General features: G+C 40.8%; 1 protein-coding gene across 4 annotated transcripts in view; it reads left to right on the top strand.

Moving 5' to 3' along the window:
* The window catches only part of GAREM1 (GRB2 associated regulator of MAPK1 subtype 1), an 82,656-nt gene that overhangs the window by 48,429 nt on the left and 11,867 nt on the right, over positions 1 to 22,360 (top strand). For 2 of the 4 annotated variants that reach the window (XM_035124833.3, XM_035124832.3), the window contains exons 3-4: positions 11,353 to 11,483; positions 19,346 to 20,524. In XM_035124833.3, coding sequence (XP_034980724.3) covers positions 11,457 to 11,483; positions 19,346 to 20,524 — 1,206 coding nt within the window. In that variant the 5' untranslated portion in view covers positions 11,353 to 11,456. Of the gene's footprint in view, positions 1 to 10,734; positions 10,848 to 11,352; positions 11,484 to 19,345; positions 20,525 to 22,360 lie in introns of all 4 variants that reach the window. The other 2 variants (XM_088675439.1, XM_035124835.3) reach the window with 2 other exon arrangements.

Here is a 22,360-nt window from a genome sequence, read left to right as displayed (position 1 = left end):
GTGATGCAAGTTCTAGTTCAGCATCTGGAGGCTACTCCTGTAATATCCAGTTCTACTGCATTCCTTTGCTCATATCCTCCCTTTTCTGGTGAGCTGCAAAAACTCATACCTAAGGTAGGGGTAGTAACAGTGCTTTTTCCCGGGGCTACTCAAGGGTAGGCAGTACCAGCACCTCTTGGGGGGGGGGTTAAAAATTGTGGCACTTACAGTAACAACTTATTGGTGAGTACTGGCACCTATTTTTCTAGAAAAAAAGCACTGGGTGCCCTCCAGATGTTGTTGGACCACAACACCTGTTATCCTTAAACAATGGCCATGCTGGCAAGGGTTGCTGGAATTGAACATCTGGTAGGCTCCATGATTGGTACCCCCACCTTAGAAAGAAATTACCATCTCTCAACCATCAACCAATGTTACTTAAATGACAGAGGTCCACTGTTCTTATAACTAAAAACATGACTTAGCTTTTTAAAACACAATTCCCTTTTAAAAACATGACCTAAATGGGCTTAAGAAACATTTCGTAGATGGAGCTTCCACTCACGGAAGGACTTCTTTCATGAGTGCCACCCACCTTCTGTAAGCAGAAGCTCCTTACATAAATGGAATGAAAAGTTATGAATGAAGCTAAAAGGCTTTTATTTTATCTGTATTTGCAAAAGATCTAAATCAGTAATCCTTTGCACTCTTACATGGGTGTAGCTCCCATTAAGCACAGTTAACCTTAACTTCTGAATAAACCTACACAGGATTTGGACTGTTAATAGAAGGGGGAAACAAGCAGTAGATGTTTGATTACTTAGACTTAGATGAAAACTATTGTGTTAGGGAAGATCCTTGCAGTAGCAGAGAGATAGGATAGGATTAGATAGCCTCATAATTCTTTTTACTTTCAAATTCCCATGAAAGTTTTCCAGTGCTTTGTGTCTAAAAAGTGTGTGTGTGTGTGTGTGTGTGTGTGTGTGTGTGTGTGTGTGTGTGTGTAATGGGAAGTTGTTAACTTCTTAACTTCTTCTGCAGACAAATATGTCTTGTAAGCAGAATCCCAAGGAAGGCAAATTACCTAATGAGAGATACAGATGGAACTTTCTGACTTAACAGATAAAGCAGAAACAGCTGTCCATTCTGGGTGTATTTCCTAGAATCTTGACTAGTTCCAGAAGCTGAAACTAATATGCCGGTAGCCTGTTCTTGGACAACTTTTGAGACCAGTGGACAAAATGGTGATTGCTTCATAATAGAAGCCAGCACTGCTGCACTGAGCATGCCAAATCACACCAAGGTTGAAATATTGTGCTGCAGGATTTCTCTTCTTCCTTCATCTACTTTAGGGATGGGGAAAGTGTGAACCACAAGATGTTGCTGGGCTACAATTCTGTCAGCTCCAGCCAGCATAGCCAATGGTCTGGGATGATGTGGGTTGTTGTCTAATAATGTCTTTGGGGCCACAGCTTCCACACCCTGGACATACTTGAATCATCCTTGGAGAGGTGGACGGGTGGGTAGTCAAGAACATCCATCTTTTACATGCAGAATGCCAGCGGAATTCATTAATTACCCCAATAATTTTCTTTATAGCTCCTCTTTCTCCATTTCTTCTACTGTTGCCATTTGCAACAAATAAAAAGCATGCCTGGTGCACTATTAAAGTAGTTCAAACATGCCTATTTGCACCATCCTATAAATGTTGTCGTTACATACATTTTTTTAGTGGAAATACTTAATAGGTACAAAGAAGATGCAACTTGGTACTTTTTGTGAGCTGGCTGGTTTATATTCTGGAATGATACACTTTAAGCAGTGAGGTGAACAAGGTTTTGTCTGGCTTTGAGATTCTGTCTGAGGTGTTTGACCAATGGAACACAACAGTTACTAGCTTCCCAAATCATATTGTGGTTCTTTCTGAGTTAATATGTTTTGGGGTTTTAAATTTCCACGATACAGGAGCATCCAATCTAAGAAGTGAAGAAGCCAGAGCCAACAGAGATTCCCCCCCCCTCCCCCGGCAATACATGTTAAACTTCTTCAAGCCTTACAGGAGGCTCATGTTGTCTTAAACCAACAGCTATGCTTATCATCTTTGAAAGTCCTTGTTCTGTGTCTGCAAGTCTGATGGTGGTAGGTTGTTGTTTTCCCCTGACAAGGAACAAATGAAATAGCTACATAGTGGGTCCCAGCTCTTTTGCATTCTACTTGTCTCGAGGGGTGTCACTTGCCTCTGCTGGTTCTTTTACCATATTATTTGTAAAAGAAAAATGGGGCATCTCAAATTCTGTTTTGTTTTTCAGGTGTGAGGATATCTTGCTGAGCTCAGGAAATGGATATTTTTCCCCAGTTTTATTTTACAGGTTGATGATATTAAGTTACTGGTCCATGAGTTTGACAGCGGCTTCTGTCATAGCCCTTGGCTCTCCTGCACCTTCCTCACCCTTTTCTTAAACTTAATAAGTTTTAAAACTTACTGCGAGTCTGGGCACACTACAGATTACAGTGCTGGTAAAACCTGATCCACTCAGCATCTTAATTTTGCAGAGGCAGCTACATATATAAATTAGCATATGTGAAATTGTACCATGGGACTTTGTCCTGAGTCCTTTAAGTGCCTAGTGATGCCCCTGCCTGTTGGTTTGTGACAATTTTTATCTCATCACTCCAGAAGCTCAGCAAGGTTCAGGAGCTATAGGGTGTGCTGACCTGTTTGAGTGTCACCTACCCAATAAGGGTGTCCTACCCATCCAAACTAACCAACTAAATGCTTCTGGGATAGGGAGGAACTAACAGGTAGACCCTGACAGAGATTACTCCACTTTGCTCCACCCCTGGTCTTGAAATATGGGGCAGTTTTGTGTGACCATGGGTAGCGTGATAATTTAATTCTGTGTTCTATTTTAGGCCATTCTGCCTACACAGGAAATGAACTCTGGATTTGTCTGCTGATAGTGTCCTTCCCACACCAAATTCATGAAAGCTTAAGCAATAAAATTGTGGCCTTGGGGTGTAGGAGTTTGTGTGCATGTGTTCCCTATGCTTTCTCTCCCTGTTGCAACTGCAAGTCTGTTTTAATTTTGTAGTAGCTTACTGTATTTAGTAGTAAAATTCCTCTGAACTCTTTTGTCTCTTCTCCCCCCCTCCCCCGCTTTGACATATCTCCATGTTTTTGCTGAAATGCCTACCTGTGTACATTTTTGGTTCCTTCTTTCTCAGACAGGTCTTTCCTCCACTCCCCAGTGAAAACCTAGAGGTGGTTAATTTCCTTATCTATACTGGAAAGTGTTTTTACACATGGAAACACAACTTTTACAGAGAGAATGCATTTCTGAATTAACCAGTGGGAAAGTATTATCAACAACTTTCCCCAAAGTTCCCCAGTGTCAGTTGTTGAACTATAATTTGCCTTTTTCAAGCTGTATACATCTTAGCATCTGAAATGAAATGTGGTGACAACTTTCCAAATGTTAGCAATGTCATATCTTTGACAATGCTTCCTCCCTTCCTCCATCCATAGCTCCACAAATTTTGACTGGCCATCAAGATCCTGCTCCATGGACACATATAATCTTTATCTGATGTCATATTATTCTCCCAAAGGCAAGAGCCTCTAAAATTCACAGCTGCCTTTAATTTATTGTTTGGTTTTGCATTTTCTGTTTTAAATTTTATATACACATACATGCATGCAAACATACAAACATGCACACACAAAAAACATATTAATAAATGATAGCACTCATATAGGTACTTTTCAAACTACTCACAATTATAGGGGCTGCTCTGTGATGAATTTTAACACTCAAAGCAGTACACCAAAGTCTAGCTCTGAGAAACGGTTATCACCCCCTTCCTTTCCCTTCCCATACCAAGAGACGAGATATCTCTCTCCTATAATATACTGATAGCATCATGTTTTGGAATAGTTGGATAAAGTGTTATACATGGAAAGAAGTAAGGTCAAATAAACTGTTAAAACAAAACAAAAAGATTAAAGGGAGGGGGAAATGCAGTTTCAGATGTCAAGTGCTATTTTGTGTTTCTGTACCTTGTTGGCTTTAGATGTTAATGCTCATTGCCAGGAAGCCTGTTTTGCAAATCTCATTGGCAGGAGTCCAATATAATGCATCATATTATTAAAAAGTGAATGCTCGTCTGTTTCTCAATTAGTTTGCAATCATGGCCAAATCAGTCCCCCAAGGCAAAGGCTGTCCAGCATTCTTCATGCTTATTAGAGGAAGACTCTAGGTGCCTTCAGCCAAAGAACTGGTTGGATAGCTCATATCTACTGTGAAATTTATCTGCTGCTTGACCTGCGTGGCCGCCCTGCACTCTCCATGTTGCTCCTGGGCTTCGTCCAATCCTTGGACCTTCTTTAGAATATTTGGACTCCTTCCTAGTTCTCCAGCCTCCCTCACAAAGCTGTCTCTGTCCCAAAGGCCTGTGTGAAGTATAACTCCACCCAAACAGAAAAATACCCCATTTCCTCACAGAAGGTAGACAGCTTTATTATCCCCTAAGCCATGGATGGGAAACCCTTGGCCCGCCAGATGTGATTGGACTCCATCCTCCCATCAGCCCCAGCAACATCTGGAGGGCTCTCCAACCCTGCCCTAAGCAGATTGGATGTTCATGGAGATTTTATGACAGCCCATCAACTCAGCCAGTCTCTGGTAGTGTCTTTGCGACCACAAGCACAACAAATTGGAAGCCCTTAGAATCAGCAAGTTCAGCTTCCTGTTGTTAATGAGTCTGTCCCGGCTTACGTTTGTTTCGAACTCAGAACAATACCTTATAATGGTTCGGATTTCATAGCGAGGAGTGAGATATGAGCTTTAACAGGTTGAGACTTTCTGAGTAAGTACCGTAACTAGAGATTCTATGCCTGCTTGCTATGGTACTGAATATATATATATATATATATATATATATATATATATATATATAGCTGTGAAATGGTGGTGGTGGGAAGAATGATCTAGACTTCTTGCAAAGTATGTCAGAGATTCTATCATTTGTATTATATTTGAAGTGCGCCCCCCCCCATTTTCAAGTAAAGGCTATGAAACAATTCATCCTGTCCTTGTGCTGGAGTGAATTCACTCCAACACTTAAATTTTAGCCCTAAGTTGGCAGCAAAGCTCAGAACTCTGAATTAAAGGTTTTCCCATTCTCCCCAAGCAATGCCCAAGGCTTGTAAAGTTTTTTGTGACAGTGGAGCAGCTGAACCAATGGCAACCAGAGACCAGACAGGTGATGTTTCAGATCAGGGAATAGCCAACTCCAGGCTATGTATTGCAGACCTCCAGTCTGACTCTGTGTAAGGCAGCTTCCTATGTATGCCACATCTCCATGACCTAGCGAAACTAATCAGTCAAAAGTGTAATAATAATTATTATTTATTATTTATACTCCGCCCATCTGGCTGGGTTTCCCCAGCCACCCTGGGTGGCTCAAAATCGAATATTAAAAACACAATACAGCATTAAACATTAAAAATTTCCCTAAACAGGGCTGCCTTCAGATGTCTTTTAAAAGTAAGATAGTTGCTTATTTCCCTCTGCCTGGTTCCCTGTAACCTCACTTCTTGCAGTGAGGGAACCGCCAGAAGGCCCTTGACGCTGGACCCCCATGTCTGGGCTGAACGATGGGGGTGGAGACACTCCTTCAGGTATACTGGACCGAGGCCGTTTAGGGCTTTAAAGGTCAGCACCAACACTTTGAATTGTGCTCGGAAATGTACTGGGGGCCAATGCAGGTCTATCAGGGCAGGTGTTATATGGTCTCGGCGGCCACTCCCAGTCACCAGTCTAGCTGCCACATTCTGGATTAATTGCAGTTTCCGAGTCACCTTCAAAGGTGTAGGTAAGATAGGTTAGGAAAGTGGTGATGTTGCATTAGGCCCAGGCTTTCATTTTTATTGGGATGACAGCAATTAAAGGCTACTTAAGAAGTCCTTCTAAGTAACATTTCTGCAACCAAGGTGATAAATGAGAGCCTAGCACCAGGAAGGAAATCTGCCTTTCCTGTTGGTGCTACATTGTCTTTTTTTCTATGTTCCTCTACTGTCCTTTTATAACATGGGTAGGCAAACTAAGGCCTGGGGGCTGGATCCGGCCCCATCGCTTTCTAAATCTGGCCCGCAGATGGTCCGGGAATCAGCGTGTTTTTACATGAGTAGAATGTGTCCTTTTATTTACAATGTATCTATGGATTAATTGTGGGGCCTGCCTGGTGTTTTTACATGAGTAGAATGTGTGCTTTTATTTAAAATGCATCTCTGGGTTATTTGTGGGGCATAGGAATTCGTTCATTTCCACCCCCAAAATATAATCCAGCCCCCCACAAGGTCTGAGGGACAGTGTACCGGCCCCCTGCCAAAAAAGTTTGCTGGCCCGTTTTATAACTTCAGCCAATGTTAAGAGGGCTTGTCCTGCAGGATTGGTTACAGTCATGTAAAAAGATGGTTCCATGTGCTTCCAGCTATTTTATTGTAAACTGTTACTGTATCTGAAACAGTTTTAAAGTGTCTTAAAATAGCTTCTAAAAAGATCCTGTTCAAATGTCAGTGCTAGTGCTTATGTAGTCAAAAAGGCACCACCCACGCACAGGAAAATGTCATGATTTGCAAAAGTACAAAAATATGGTTGGGGGGGGGGACCTAGCCAGAGTGGGGGGACAGAAGAAGCCAATAGGAACCAAATGTGTTCAATAGCCATGGAGAATTGACTGTTGAGGGGTGAAGTGAGGGAGGTGGATGGGAGAGGGGAATGGAACGGCATATCATGTAGAAAGGCAATGCAAGGCTGGCTGGCTGGCTGGCTTGAACACTAAACAGAAATTGTGACATGCTGCAACATCACGTTGCAGGCCCCAATCGTAGAGAAATGTGCACATTCACAATTCTTACATCTATATTTTTATAATGTTTATCCAGTGCATTCAATGAGTGTTAATAATTGTCTCATCTCTTGAGTTTTAGGAGAAAGGAATAGATTCATTGCAACTTGTTTTGCTGATAGAATTGTAGAGTTGGAAGGACCCTGAAGGGAAAATGTTTCCCAGATTCATTCTACTGTAGGTGTTCTATGAGAGAAAAATGTATACAGTATGCACGCTACAATAAATCGAACACTGCCTGTGTTCAAGAATACACAGGAGAACCTTTTTTATATAAAACAAACTCTTTTAATGTATGTACACGCTTTATTATGGCTACTGGGTTTTAGAATGCTGGTTAAACTGGAATTAATTTCTTCCCACATTATAATGTACTATGAATACATATTGCCAAAAACTAATGTATATAGCCATATAGACTCTTTTCTTTTTTTGGAATTAAATCCTCCCATTCAGTAAATTTAAAAGCTTCCTCCTTGTGAAACAAAAGCAGTCTTTTACATGGGGTTGCTCTATGTACATATTCAAAAATCCTGCTTTCGAAAGCAGTTCTTCTTTCAAGGCTTGCTTGTTCTATCCAGAGTTCCAGGCAGAAGCAGAAATGTTTACATAACTGTCCCTGTCAAATGGAATTTTTTACTATACAGCATCCTACACTTCCACCGCAGCCTGTTTAACATGGACCAGGGTCAAAACCTGAAAGGCACAGAAGAATGCACTATAAGCAAGATGTCAATGAATGAACTAAGCCTTCATATTTTAAAAAGGAGACTCTGATGTAGGAGTAGCAAACTCAGCAAGACTTTTCAGCAAATGAATAAAAGCAGAGGAAGTGGGAGTTTGCTGCCAACCCCCCAACTCTGTTCTCTGTAGCATGGCATTAGTATGCTGAACAGTTGCAACAATTTCAATATATATTTGTATATATGTATTATGTATGTGCGCGCATGTCAAATATGGTGCAGTTAAGAGTGGGTGAAAGCAAACTGTTTGCCACATCAGCTTGGTTCACATGATACAGTAAACTATAGCTTACTGGAATTGTGCAGGCTCCCAGAGAGCAGAATTAAAGTTGGTTGGAGCTTGTGGTCAATGAGTGAGTTTTAACCATAGGCCTGGATTCAGATGACTCACTATGCCAAATCTGGCATCGCTCAGTGCAGCTGGGGAGCAAAAAGGACCTGCGAGGAGCAGAACAGCTGTGAGCTCGTCTCTGGGAGCCTGCATGTTTGCACAATCTTGGTAAACCATACTTTGGCTTGCCACGTTGTGAGAACCCAACCATAGTCCCTGCTGTACAATACCATATGTGGTTACTTTTCCATACCATAGTATTTCTAGCAAGATACAGCTCACCCAGAGACTTGAAGCCCCATCTACTTAGCATAGCCATGCAAGATTTCTTAAATAGGAATATTTGCTAAGTGGGTAGTCTGTTTTCACTCAAAATAACAGGACAGTGCACTTGCTGTTGTTTCCCACAGGATTTTCAATCAACATTATACTTTATATGCAATCTGTATTGTATATCTCTATTTTTTTCCTTTATATTATTATCTGCCAACTAAAGGTTCATGGCACGTAAATGAGATTCCACACTGAATAGAAGGAGGATTTGGTCCTGGGTTGCTGTGAACGTGGAAGCACATTTGAAAGAGCGTGCTTGGGAAGAGAGCTCCTGTGTTCGAATCCTGCTTGCAAGTTTCCCAGAGTCATCTGGTTTAGTCACTATGAGAAATGAGAACAGGATATGCTGGACTAGATGAGCCATTGGTCTGATCCAGCAGGTTCTTCTTATGTTCTCTATATCAGGGGGAAACAGCAAAAAGCTACACAGTGACAAAAATGAACATATAAATTAGTCCTAGGATAGCCAACTGTTTTCAGCATATTGGGGAGCAGGGTGGATTTGATTTAAATCAAACTGATTTAAATCACGATTTAAATCACGATTTAAATCACTAGTCAGTAAGGCTTGATTTAAATCATAGTTGATTTAAATCATAAAGACTAATTCTTGCTGGTATAACTTTATTATGCAAGTAGGTGAAGATTTTTAGAATAACAACTTTTCATATTAGTTTTTTTATCCCCAGTTTAATAGGTTAATCATTTATATTTGGACAACTTTACTGTTGTACTTAGGAAGGAGAAAAATAATCATTACCTTAATAATAACAATTTAAATAGATTTATTCAACTGAAACAATAACATTTCAGCAAATGTTATTTGCTTAAACAAACATCCATGTTTGTTAACTAATTTGGCTAAACAAAAACAAAATATATATATTTTAAGAAACTTAGACTGTCAGCCCAGCCTACACATGAAAAACTTAAATACTGTCCACTCCAAACAATCAGAAAAATATTGTTTCTATTCTATTCACTGAACTTCTTGAAACTTAGCACTGAAGGGGTTGTTTCTGTATTCATAGGTTTGTAGAACAATAGGATTAAGGTCTATTTCTCAACTCTGTTCATGTTATAACATTTTTGCTATGAAGAAGAGGCATGTGATCTCTGTTGAGTCAAATTCAGTTTTGAGAACTGCAAAAGTAAACCAAGCACCTGTGATAATATCTTGTAGGCAGAGAAACTGCCCAATAATCTTACAAAAACCTCTGGAAGAGGTGAATGGATTAATGGAATTTATTTACCCCCAAAATTAAACATATCCAACCTTATACTACATAATTAAAAAACTAATCTTTATTTCATGATGGAATAACCTTTGGATGGTAATATGTTTTCCTCAAAAAGCATTTTATTTAAAAAAATCCAATTTAAATCAAAAAAATCGATTTAAATCAAAAAAATCCGATTTTTTTGATTTTTTTTAAAAAAATCATTGATTTTTATCCACCCTGTTGGGGAGCGTGGTAATCTCAAGTATTGTTTTTGCAAATGTTTTTTAATCTGTTAGTGTAGAATAATAATATTCCAAATAATATTTCAGATAACTGCTTGCGCACTTAGGAAGTAGTATTGAATTCAGGTTTGTGGTAAGTCGGGGTGGGGGGGTGTATATACCTATATGAAAAAAGATTTAAATTATTGGTGAGTTCGTGACTGCTACATTCTACCGCACTCTATTGATATTTTAAGTGCATGTTGCTGATAATTAGTTTCTATAAATTACAGTCACGGACGTCAAATCCATAGTATTGCATTGGTGGTACTTATTACAAATTAATCTTATCATTTGATAAGCTTATCTTCATTGATTGATATTGTGTCCACATTATAGCAAAGCTAGTACCATGGTTGAATTGTAGGAATTGATTCATGCAATATATCAGTTTCATGTGCTGGCTGTTACCACTGATAAAATGTTCATGTAAATAGGCCCCAAACAATGGTGCTTTTACCATCCAGATCTTATTTCAAGCAAAAGTAAATCCTTACCATACATTCCCAGTTTGTAAAAAAACACACACAAAAAACACACTGTATTGTGCTAGTTCTATTTGGTTACATCAAGACATAATGCAATTAGATTTTATTTAAATGAACTTCCCATATGTGACCCCAAATTTATATACAGAGTATGGGTATGTGGAGCAGATACACCCTTTGTGAGTATTTTGTGATGTCAACAGGCTTTATTTCCAGGCTAGCTTGTACTGCCCATATACAGTAAGTATCAAGCATGGGAAAGAAAGACTTAGGTTTCCCAAAAGCCATCTTGCTGGGATCCTGTTCTCCATATGTTTTGGACTACAATGCCCATCACCCTGATCATTGGCCATGCTGCCTGGGGCTGATTGGCATCATAGTAGAAAACAACCAGAAAGCATATCACTGCATTGTGATAAACAGTAATAACATTGCCTGTTTTCACAGAACTCTAGTGACTTGACAATTTACGCCAGTATGTGACCATCTGGATAATACATGAGAGTGGCTTCAAAAATGGAATGTTTTGTGAAGCAGCAGAACAGAAATTCTGGAAACTGGTGAATATCCCTAAGCTTTGTGCCCCTCAAAAGGGGCTCTTGGGAACAATCTGTGAACTGGCCAGTGAATTTTCTTCAGTTCTTACACATCTGTGCTTTTCTTTTTCTGGTGTATTTTCCTGTAAAAATTGAGTTTGTGCTTTTAACTCATAAAGTACTGTAACATGTTGGGGAAAGTTCTAAATGTGCAGAAACCTGTGTGTAATTCTACCATGAGAATGCATTCGTGTTTTCAGTCCACTTCCAGAGAGCCTGCCTGTAAATTCTATTAAATTTCACGTCGGCCCACACACATTCTTCTAATTCCAGTTTAGCAAAGCTTGGTAACTCTTTCCTTTTCAGGTTCGCAAAGAGTTGTGCAATCTGTTCTTCCATTGCCTAACTGTTAATAATTGGAGGAAACTGACCAAGTTAAATAGCGTAGGGAATGCGTTAGCAGTTGCCACAGAAACAGCCGTCCAATATAAATATCTTATTGCTCTTCTATTTTATCATCTGTTTTCAGGGCAGTTTAAGCTGCTGGAACAAGACCGTGATATTAAGGAGCCAGTGCAGTATTTTAACAGTGTGGAGGAGGTGGCTAAAGCATTTCCTGAACGAGTTTACGTCATGGAGGAAATAACATTCAACGTTAAGGTAGCCCCTAAACTAATATTTATCCCTAGTTGAAATGATTTATGGTTAAACCCTTTTTTAATATACATGGCAGTTGAGCAACTGTGCTCTGTGGGAGAAGTAATTTTGGGTTGCTGAGTTTTCTTAGTCTGATGGTATTTAAACTGCAACTTACTGTGTACATTTCCCCCAAACCCATGCTGAAGTCTCTGTGAATCAGTGCAAGATATCTACGATGACTTTTTCAAAGAGGGAACCACCTTCAATAAGCAATGTTCTTTTCCGATCTGTTTAATTGCCTCCAAATTTTAGACAGAGATTCTTTTGTTGTGCAATCCCCTCCCCTCTCCCTCCCCTCCGACCCCTTAGATCTTAATTGATGAGGGAGCAGCTGCTTCATTCACTCCACAGAATGTCTTGGGCTACATAGGGGCTGTATGGACTATTATTGAAACCCCTCAACACTGATGAAGATTATCAGCATTTACATGGAAACAGAAAAGACTAATGATTCCTTGATTTAAAAGCTATGCAGCAGCCATGAGAAATAACATGATTCAAATGAAATGTTGTTGCTTTTTTCTTTAAGCCCTGCAAATAGGGAGGCCATAGCACTGTTAAACAGAGTAATGTCAGAAGCTACTACCCAACATAAATTCTGACTGCAGTGTCTGTAGACTGTGCCTCTCTCTCTCTTCCTCTTCCCAATCTTGTATGTTAGAGTGTCTTAGCCATTTAGAATGACATCTAGCAGTTTCCATGTTTGTTCTGGATGTACCTTAACGGTTAAATGCCACAAGCTATTTCCTGTTGCCACAATCACTTTAGAAAAATAAGTAATTGTTTTCCAGGGAGGTGCACTTACTGCCTGGGCCTATCCAAGATGGCGGTCTATCACTGTGTAAGGGCAGTAGCTCAGTGGTAGAGCACTGGTTTACATGCAGGAAGTTCCAGGTTCAATCCCTGGCACCTCCAAGTAGGACTGGAAAATGTTCCCAGTTTGTGAAACCATAGAGGGCTGCTGCCACCAATCTAGAGTAAACAGTCCTGAGCTACATGGATTGATGGGTTGTTTAAGTACAAGGCATAGTTCTATGTTCCTATGTACTTTGGATGTGGCTATGTATGCTTGACCTCTCATTTGAGCAAGTTCATCTGTAGTCAAGATAACATTATTAATATTCAGGAAAATTTGAGAAGAGGGTGTAACATCTAAGTCAGAAAGTTAAGCGTGTTAGAATTGGACTCGGCCCTGTTGATCTTCAGTTTTATTCCTACACACACACACACACACACACACACACACACACACAAGTTTAGAGAAAAAGCCAAGTGAGTCTTATGGGAGTTCTAAATGGTACTTACTGGGAGATCTCCTGCTAGGATCTCCTGCTAGGATCTCTTGGGTTATGTCTGTACAACACACAACACACAAATATGTGCACATTGATTCTATGTTAGATGCAGAACAGAAGAGCATACTCTGCACTTTGGGAGATTATAATGACCACTAATATGTCTGTGTTGGTATTCAATTTACGTTATCATATTTGTGCAATGATTAATTAGGAGTACGTAATTTCCCAAAGCTGTAAGAGCACTATCTGTTTCCCCCTGTTTTAGAAGCTGAAGTATTCATGGTGGTTTGGTATAAATTGCAGGTCGACATTATATTTTTAGCATTAAAAAAAAACAATTGTCATAGCCATTTGGGCATTTTCTAGGTAGAAATTTTGTCTTTTCCAGCCTGAGTTTTACAGCTCCTGATATTTAAAGCATGAGAGGTGCACAGTGAACACCTTTACAAGTATTATAAATATATTGTTTTGTCCTTGTGAAAGTCCTGCAAGATAATATAGGCAAAGGTATATTCCATCACCTGCCATCTGAGCCTTTTAACTGGCAGTGGCAGGCATTGAACCTGGGAATGAGCTACAGTCCCTCAGCAAATCACAATTTGAGGGTCTAGAATGTAACACCTGAACATGGCAACTATTGTTCAAGATAGAAATGGAGAGCCCCTGTCAAGATGATATTAGGGCAGTGAGACAAATAGTTTGACCTGATACAAGACAGCTTCCTCTTTGCTCATCAAAATATGGTTTGCAATCCTGGTTTGGAGGGATCAATTCAACCACAGTTTGCCTGTTAGGATGTCACAGAAAACTGGTTTGAGGAAACCAGGTCTTCTTCTCAAAGTGCAAGTGAGAAGGAAGAATCAATTTTTCTCATCACCTATTCTTGAACCACATTCTAACCAAATAATTTGAAGAGCCAGTAATGTGATATCTGAAAACAGCTAAATTGCCAGTGATCAAATAAAACCTTCCTGTTTGGTCTGCCCTTTATAGTCACCAGAGTTGTTAGGAGCTAATTTTCCCACACTGGAAGGCTCTATTTGGATGTAGAAAATCTAGCTTCAGGTCCCATCTCAACTGTGAAGTTTATTTGGTGACTTTGGACCTACCATTATCTCTCAGCTTATACTATCTCACAGGTTTTGTCATGTGGCTAAAATATGATGACCTCACGAATAGCAGCCCTGAACCCCTTGGAGGAACAGAGGGTTACAAATGCAACCAATACATCAGGTTAATAGGGTTGAGTTAGGTGTTAAATCTGAGGCCAAGACTCAAATCTGCCAGTTAGTCAAGCCCATATGTGCATCCTATATGTGCAGAAGTGGCTAGCCTTTGGCCTTCCAGATGTTAATTGGACTCCAACTCCCTGACCACTGGCAATGCTAACTGGGACAGATGTGAATTGGACTCCAGCAGTACCTGGTCCCCCATCCCTGCTCTAGTGTGATGCCCAAATCGCAAAACTGGCCAGATGGGAATCAGTGACATTAATCATACCCAAGTATAATTTAAGTTACTGAGTGTTCACCCATTCCACATCTCTTTCTTGAAAGCAGAACTTGGGGCTGCAAGTTTTAAACACACACACTCCTTCTAGCATAGTGGCAGAAGAAAATGGACTGTAGCCTCCTGATCCTGGAGGTGGTAATTCAGTAGGTTTATTCTCTGAAGAAAAAGGGAAAAGTTGTTGAGGATTCTTACCCAATAAGCTAGCTGCAAGATATTTCAGGTTCTCAGGGTAAAGCTTCAAGTCCATGAATGCAAATATTTTCAGTACACTGAAGCATTACTTGGTTGATGCAAAATTGAATCCAATCTTTCTACGATGTAGTCTCATACAGTTTGCCTCGAGACCAGCAAGGGGCCCTAATCCCAAATTCAGCTCTAAAAATGTGTTTCCAAATGTACGGGGAAAGACGAGGCTGGAAACTGTACAGTAAGGCAACAAAAGGAGTTATTCTGCAGCCGAGACTCCAGCGTGGGAGGGAGGAAGCAGAGGAGTCAGACCAAGTACACTGGGACCTTGATCTCAAGTTGTGACCACACTGCAAACACTTTCAGAACGCTGGAAGGTATTAATAGAGGTCTTTGACCATTGCGATATAATGCGGAGGTGGTGGCAATGAATGCACTAAGTGATGTGCTCATTAATGCCATTGGCAAGCCAGAGGGTGGAAATCCTAGACAAAGCAAATTAGCATTGAAGTTCTGAGCTATAGTTCCCCTTGGGATTTCTAAGCACAACTTCACTGTGTGTGTCTTTAGATAGATAGCAGTGTAGCTTAAGCTGGAGAGGAGTTAGATGCCATGACACATAGTTTTTTTCTCTACCCAGTTAATGTACTTATTGTTAGATGTTTTAAATACTGTTTAGGAAATTAGGTTTCCCTGATACCTAGCATTTTATTTTAGTTCATTATACACACTGCTGTGAAGCCATAAGATAAATTGCTGCAGTCACTTAATAGCTGGCTGAGCCTGATATCTGTGGTAGTGCAGAACTGTATTTGAGCTATGTCAGAAATTACTAATTTATAATGCTTTACATATCTCTTTTGTCTCTGCCATTAATAAATGAAAGTGCAAATGAACACCTTTTTATATGCACCTTTGCTTCAGAATAACAAAACTAACATGGAATTACTGCTCTTGAGCAGCAACAGTCTTGCCCATCCTGTCAAATGTGCAGTACAAAGACTTGCATATCTTTGCACTCAGATGTGTGTTGAGTTCATATATATTACCATAGAGCAAGTGTGTGCAAGTTGCCTATTCACACATGACATAGACCATGCAAAAAGAGGAATCGGGCCACTGATTTCTCTGTTGCTTCTTGTTTCTCATGATGTCACCATGTGTGTAATGCAAAAATGTGAGGGGAGGGGAGTGTTCTGCAAAGTTCAGAGTGTTCTTATCTCCAGTTGATACTACTTAAATTGAAACTAAACCCCAGCTTGGAAGTCTACATCACACAGGATATCTGTCTTCAATGAATATTGTATTTCTGTAGGAAAATGTGTACAAATGATGTGAGGGCTTTTTGAAGGAAAAAAACACTCCATGTGCCTGTTCTACCATGTCTATGTTTAATTAAAAAGACTAATGTGTCCAAAATGCCCCTTCTCCTTGCAGCACTGGTGTTCATGGAGCAAAAAAGTCTTGTGTGAAGCAGCTCTAGAAGTGTGTGTGTGTGTGTGTGTGTGTGTGTGTGTGTGTGTGTGTGTGAGAGAGAGAGAGAGAGAGAGAGAGAGAGAGAGAGAGAGAGAGAGAGAGAGAATAGTTAAATCACGGTGTGAAATCTTACCATTCTTTAATATTAATGTTTCATAATACTGCCATGGCATTGACCTGAATTGTTAATGAGTATCATGTACAGGGAAATGCTGATTGTTTCCTGGATTAGCTCTGTTGAGGATGTGTAGATAACACAGCATTTGAATTACTTCCTCTTGGGAAACTCTGAAAGTGCAATACTAGCCAGGCATGCTGTTCATGCCAAAGTATTCAGCTTTAAGCACATGCATAAGATGCATCTCCTCCAGCTTTGTCCAGTTGTTATTCACACTTAGCAGGGGCTTTGCATGTTTTTGAAGGTAGACCTACACTAGCAGAACAACACTTGCACCAGTGGAAAGCTCTGCTGGCATCGATGTTCTACCAGCATTGGCGCTCCATCAGCAATGTTCGACCAGGAGAGAGGAGGAAAGTGGGTAGTGCCATGGGTAGGTGTGGGCGTGATACAAAGCCCCTTTGTTTCCCTAGCATGGTCGCAGTAATGGTTCATTTAACTATGGGCACAGTCCATTCCCTTCTATTTTAGTCAGTGGAGGTAAGATTCCCATAGGGAATTGGATGTGGCAGTCTCTGTACTATACAAGCAGATCTCCAGGATATTTCACCTTGTCCCCAAACAGAGTATAAACGCGAGTTAGGATTGCTATGCTCATTGCTTATGTGGTAGCATGCAGTTAACAACTACAAATATTAAGAAGCAGAAACTGAATGCCACTCTGAATACGAGCTGGCTTTTGGAAGAAAAGGAATATATTATGCTGCGTTATTATCTGTGTTGGAAAAGGGTGCAACCCAACTCTCTGATCCATTGCACTGGAGGGAGTTGGATGGGCTGAGGCCTCCCTCTGCCTAGCCCTGAGCCAATAGGGTGGCAGCTCACTCGCTACCCATGCACTCTCTAGCACAGGCATGTCCAAAGTCTTTTTGGGGGGCCTAATCTGTAATCTGGCTCGCCGTAAAATCCTTTAAAAAGCTTAACGACTTCAATCCTAAAAAAGCTCAACAATTTTGGTCGGCCCTTTGGTTGGCCCTCATGGCCCTTCATCAAATCTGGCCCTCTTTGGAAAAAAGTTTGGACACCACTGCTCTAGCATAAAATGCCAAGTGAGTTGTTAATGACAGAGGTGGGATAAAATCACACAAACATTCAAAAAAAAACTGGAGAGTGTACTGAAATGGGTCAGGGGGGGAGGCCATCATTTTTGTCCTATTTCATGAATTCAAGGTGAGTTTATAATATATTCTTACTTTTCTTTTTCACATTCCTGTGTAATGTGTTAAGTTCGACAGTAACTTGCCTAAAGCTACTCAGATGAATGTTATGGCTCAGCAGAGATTTGAGCCTGGATCTTCCATGACCAAATCTGGCAACCTTTTTTGGAGGGGGGGGAGGAGAAATGTATTTCCGTATTGGGAAAAGTATAAGTTATTTGTGATTTCATCACTCTGGCAATGTGTTTGTGGGAGGTATTGTGAACTCAGTATTTTTGCTCACTAAGAAACAATGGCCTCAGAAAATAGGAAAGGGTTGAAAAAGGACTGGAGAATGTATCAAGAGCTAAAAGTCTGTAGCCCATTTGTTTAGTTTGTGTGGATGCAATTAATATTATTATTTTGAATTACATGGATATAGTGGATGCCTGAACACGTCTGACGGGTTTGTTCTATTCCTTCTGCATTCCATTTGTGCAATTTCCAGTGTGACTGGAAGGAGCGGTTCTTAGGCTGATCGTCAGATTGGGATCTCAGGCTACACTAAACTCAGTAACAAAAATGTATATGGTGTAAAAAAAGCCGACAGTTTTAGGCAGTACTCTGTTTATGTGTGGAGATGTGATTCTTTCTCACATGCCATGCTCTTGGAGCCCTAGCCATTCCATTTCTTATATTTATTTCTTATTTTTTAAATTGATGATTCTCCTTCCATATAAGCCTCAGGGTGATTTCCAATCATACAATAAGAACAGGTTTAAGAAGCAATTGAGAGAAACAACTAATATTAAATTTAAAACATTTTTTTTAAAAAAATCCCTATTTATTATTATATTTATAACCCATCTTTCCTCCAAGGAGTCAAGGTGGCATACAAAAATATGGTTCTTCCACTCCCCATTCTATCTTCACAACTACTCTGTGGGGTAGGATAGACTGAGAGACAGTGACTGGCCCAAGGTTGCCCTGTGATCTTCATGGCTGCATGAGATTTTGAACCCTGGCCTCCCAGGTCACAGCCCAGTGCTTTAGCCACTACACCACACAGTACAAATATACATATACACCCAAGGCTGAGACCTAAGAAAACCTAGCCTTCCCCGCATCCAGCTGAAGAAGCTTGCCTCTGACACTCACTCTTAAAGAGTGTAGACCAGGAAAAGTGGCAATCTTTCTATGAAATTGCAAAGTTTCATCAAGGAGAGGCAGGCTCTGCAACCTAACTTGTGCATTCAGTATTGCTCACTCCTGAGATTCTCTGTGACTCTTGGTTCAGCCATGTAGCTTGACACTTGGCTACTTGCCTTGGGATAAGCTACAATTCCTCCAGGCCGTGATCAGTCCAAGTAGTAAGCGCTACCTGTCACCTTTCCTACAACAATAGAATTTGACTGTTTCCTGGGCTTAGGAAACACTAGCATTTGTAGCCCAATTCTGTGTCATCTTCGCTGATAGCACTTGTATAGTCTCCTTCATGATTTAACCACACACACACACACACACACACACACACACACACACACAGGTATTCAACCATTGTAGTACTCCATTATGTCCTTGAAGCACAGATCCACAGCAGAACTCTAGAGGCTGCCTTAAGCCAGAAAAGAGAGAGAATGCAGCTGGCAGCTGCCACACTGCAGCACTGCAGTGGGATGAAAAATTCAGCAAAGTCAGAGTGACTCAGTCCTAATTTGCAAGGCTTTGCGGGGGATGGTCTTACTTGGTTCAAATGTTTCCCTACATTAATTGCATTGTTTTTATTCTTTGGCTGGGTCATAATTTTTTCCAGGATATGTCATAATTGCTTGTATACATATGGAGTCATAGAATTTCATATTCAGTAAAGAAATGAGGTTGGTTGTAGAGGAAATTTAAATAAGACATCTTAAATAAATGTTGATCCCTTATCTGCAGTTTCAATAATTTTTAATTTGTTGTTTCTGCAGCTGTTGCCTTTATGCTTCATGTTCGAAATGGCTTATCTGGGCATCTCTTAAATTTTCTGTGCTACAGGTGGCTTCGGGCGAATGCAACGAAGACACCGAGCTTTACAACATCACCCTCTGCACGGGAGATGAGCTGACGTTAATGGGGCAAGCGGAAATCCTCTATGCAAAATCCTCCAAGGAAAAGTCGCGGCTCAACACCATCTTCAAGAAAATCGGAAAGCTCAATTCCATCAGCAAGCTGGGCAGAGGCAAGATGCCGTGCCTTATCTGCATGAACCACAGGACCAACGAGAGCATCAGCCTTCCTTTCCAGTGCAAGGGCCGCTTCAGCACGCGCAGCCCCCTGGAGCTGCAGATGCAGGAGGGCGAACACACCATTCGCAACATCGTGGAGAAGACGCGGCTGCCCGTGAACGTGACTGTGCCGAGCTCTCCCCCGCGAAACCCTTACGACCTGCATTTTGTCCGCGAGGGGCACCGCTACAAGTTTGTCAACATTCAGACCAAGACTGTGGTGGTTTGCTGTGCGCTGCACAGTAACAAAATCATTCCCATGCACTTCCCTTTGCATTTGGCTCTTCCAAAGTTCACGCTCCCCGAAAGCCTTGTGAAAGGGGAGGTGGGTCATGAAGCCTTTGTCAAGCACTGGTTCAGTCTCTGCCAAGAGCAGTTTGACATCGACGAGTATTCCCGCGGCGTGAGAGATGTGAAAGCCGACTGGAATGAAGAGTGCAAAAGTCCGCAGAAAGCCCGGCCCCACAGCCACAACCACATGCCAAACTCTCTTAGCTACGCTCGGGACGAGTTGACGCAATCCTTCCACCGTCTCTCGGTTTGTGTTTATGGAAACAACCTCCATGGAAATAGTGAGGTGAACCTTCACGGCTGCAGGGACTTGTGCAACGAGTGGGCTTTATTCTCCCATGATGCCCTGCAGTGCCAGGACTCTGGCGATGGCAGCAGCGACTACCTGTTCCCTGAAGTTTGTGAAGAATCATTGTGTTTACCTGCCAAACCGGAACTTCCTTATGAGGAACTGTGGCTGGACCAGGGGGGTGGGAAAATGAGTGATCAGCCTCTCACTCGCTCACAAAGTGAGAAGAACAAATGTGACAGCTATAGGAGTTCTTTCCGGTCCAAGTGTGGCAATTCTTCTCTTCCAGCACCTGGACATATAACAGTAACATCAAAATCTCCAGAAGTTTCCCTACCTCCACCACCTGTGCCTCCTAAATCAGAAGCAGTAAGTCATGGTATTTCTTTTTCTAATAAAAATGGGTGATTGTAGGTCCAGATCATAAACTTGAAAGTGTTGATCTGGTTAATGGGGTGAACTTGATTTCCTGGCCCATGATTGCAAGTCCTACTGTCATAATTGTGAATTCAGATGCTTTGGGGTCCTCCAAATCTTCTGCAAAAAATAATTATTTCCTCAATTAGCCAATGCCCATTTCATAGTTCTTGAAGGCTTAAGTACAATCCTATACATGTTGCAAACCGTAAGTATTCCATGTTGTACTTTGAATCAAGGAACAGTATGATTAAAATTGCATTAGAGATGAGCATATGTCTGGTGTATAGGTCAAAAAATAATAGGCCCGGAATGGAAAAATCAGCAGTAGAAATCAATAAAATGGTGGAGTTAAATAAAATATGGGGTAGAGATAGACAATGGTTTTAAGGAGTTAAAGGTCACTGGAAACTCTTTTTTGGCAGCTTACGTGCATGTGTTTTTTTGTCCCAACGTTGACTCTCATCAGACAGATTTTTGAAAGTATCAAAGTGCTACAAAACTGAGGTGAAATGGCAGTGAAAGTAAGAACAGAAAACTAGTCCAAAACTAGGTCTGGATCAGACCCTAAGCCTATCTAGGCCTACGTCCTGCCTCCCACACCGAATAACCTAAGCCTGTAGGAAGGCAGCAGGCAGGTCATGAGAACAATGGCTTTCTCCCACTGTTGTTCCCCAGTATGCTGCTTCTGATGCAGGAGCTAATACCGTATATAACCATCACGACTTGCAGCCATTGATACCTGTATCCTATCCTAAATCTCCCACCATTTGGTGTCATTGGTTAGCTCCAGTTTTTAACATGAGGAGAGAAACCCACTTTTCCCACACCATTTTATCTCCCTCCCTCATGTCCCTTCCAACTTGCCTTTTTTTAAAACTTAAAAGCCACAAATGTTATAGCCTTTCCTCATAGGGCAGTTGTTCCAGCCCCGCAATCATTCGAGTTGCCTTTTCTTCATATTTTTCCAGCTCTACAATATCCTTTTTGAGAAGTGACAACCAGAACTGTACACAGTAATCAAAGTGTGGCCACACAATAAATTTGCCATTACATTGTTGACATTTCTGTTTTCAATCCCTTTCCTAATTATACCTGACATGGAATTTGCCTTTTGTACAGCTGTGGGACATGGGGTAGGCATTTTCATTTAGCTATCCTCCACACTCTCAAAATCCATTAGGCATGGAGAAACTCTTAGACACATCAAAAATATTTCCCTGAATTATATAGCCATGGTGTTGTAGCATATTTTCAGCCTAACTTTAGAAGTTATTTAAATATGCCTTGATTTAATAAACACCAGTTGGTAGTCATTGGAAAGAAGCAAGCTAAAAAAATACATGTTTTTGAAGGTAAAGGCATTTCTCTATATATTTGGTTTAAAACAGTGAGTAAGTAAGACTCTTGTTTATTCCTGGCAATGTATTGAGAGAGCATGTTTGCTTCATTTGTTACTGCTGAGCATACATTTTTTTACTCTTAAAGCTTCAAAACTGTGCCCTATGGAGCCTTTCTTGGTACAGGACGGTCTTCTGGGTTGAAGTTCTCTCTAGGACTGAGCTGCTTCTTCACACTGCATATGTAGGCAACATTTTATCACGCTTTATAAAAGCATCATTATTGCTCTGCATACCATACTGATGCATGAGTCGGAATTTAATCAATTTATTGCAATCTAGGGAGTAACACTGAAATCTCTTTGGTGCTGTGGCTGAATTCAGTAACAGCCACAAAAGAAAACTCATTTAGATTTTTTTTGCTTGGGAATTGAAGACCCCTCTAAAA

The sequence above is a fragment of the Zootoca vivipara genome, chromosome 8, assembly GCF_965207765.1.
Source record: "Zootoca vivipara chromosome 8, rZooViv2.hap1.1, whole genome shotgun sequence".
Taxonomy (NCBI): domain Eukaryota; kingdom Metazoa; phylum Chordata; class Lepidosauria; order Squamata; family Lacertidae; genus Zootoca; species Zootoca vivipara.
The sequence above is the reverse complement of the archived record's forward strand: the minus strand, read 5'-3'. Positions and strand labels throughout refer to the sequence as shown.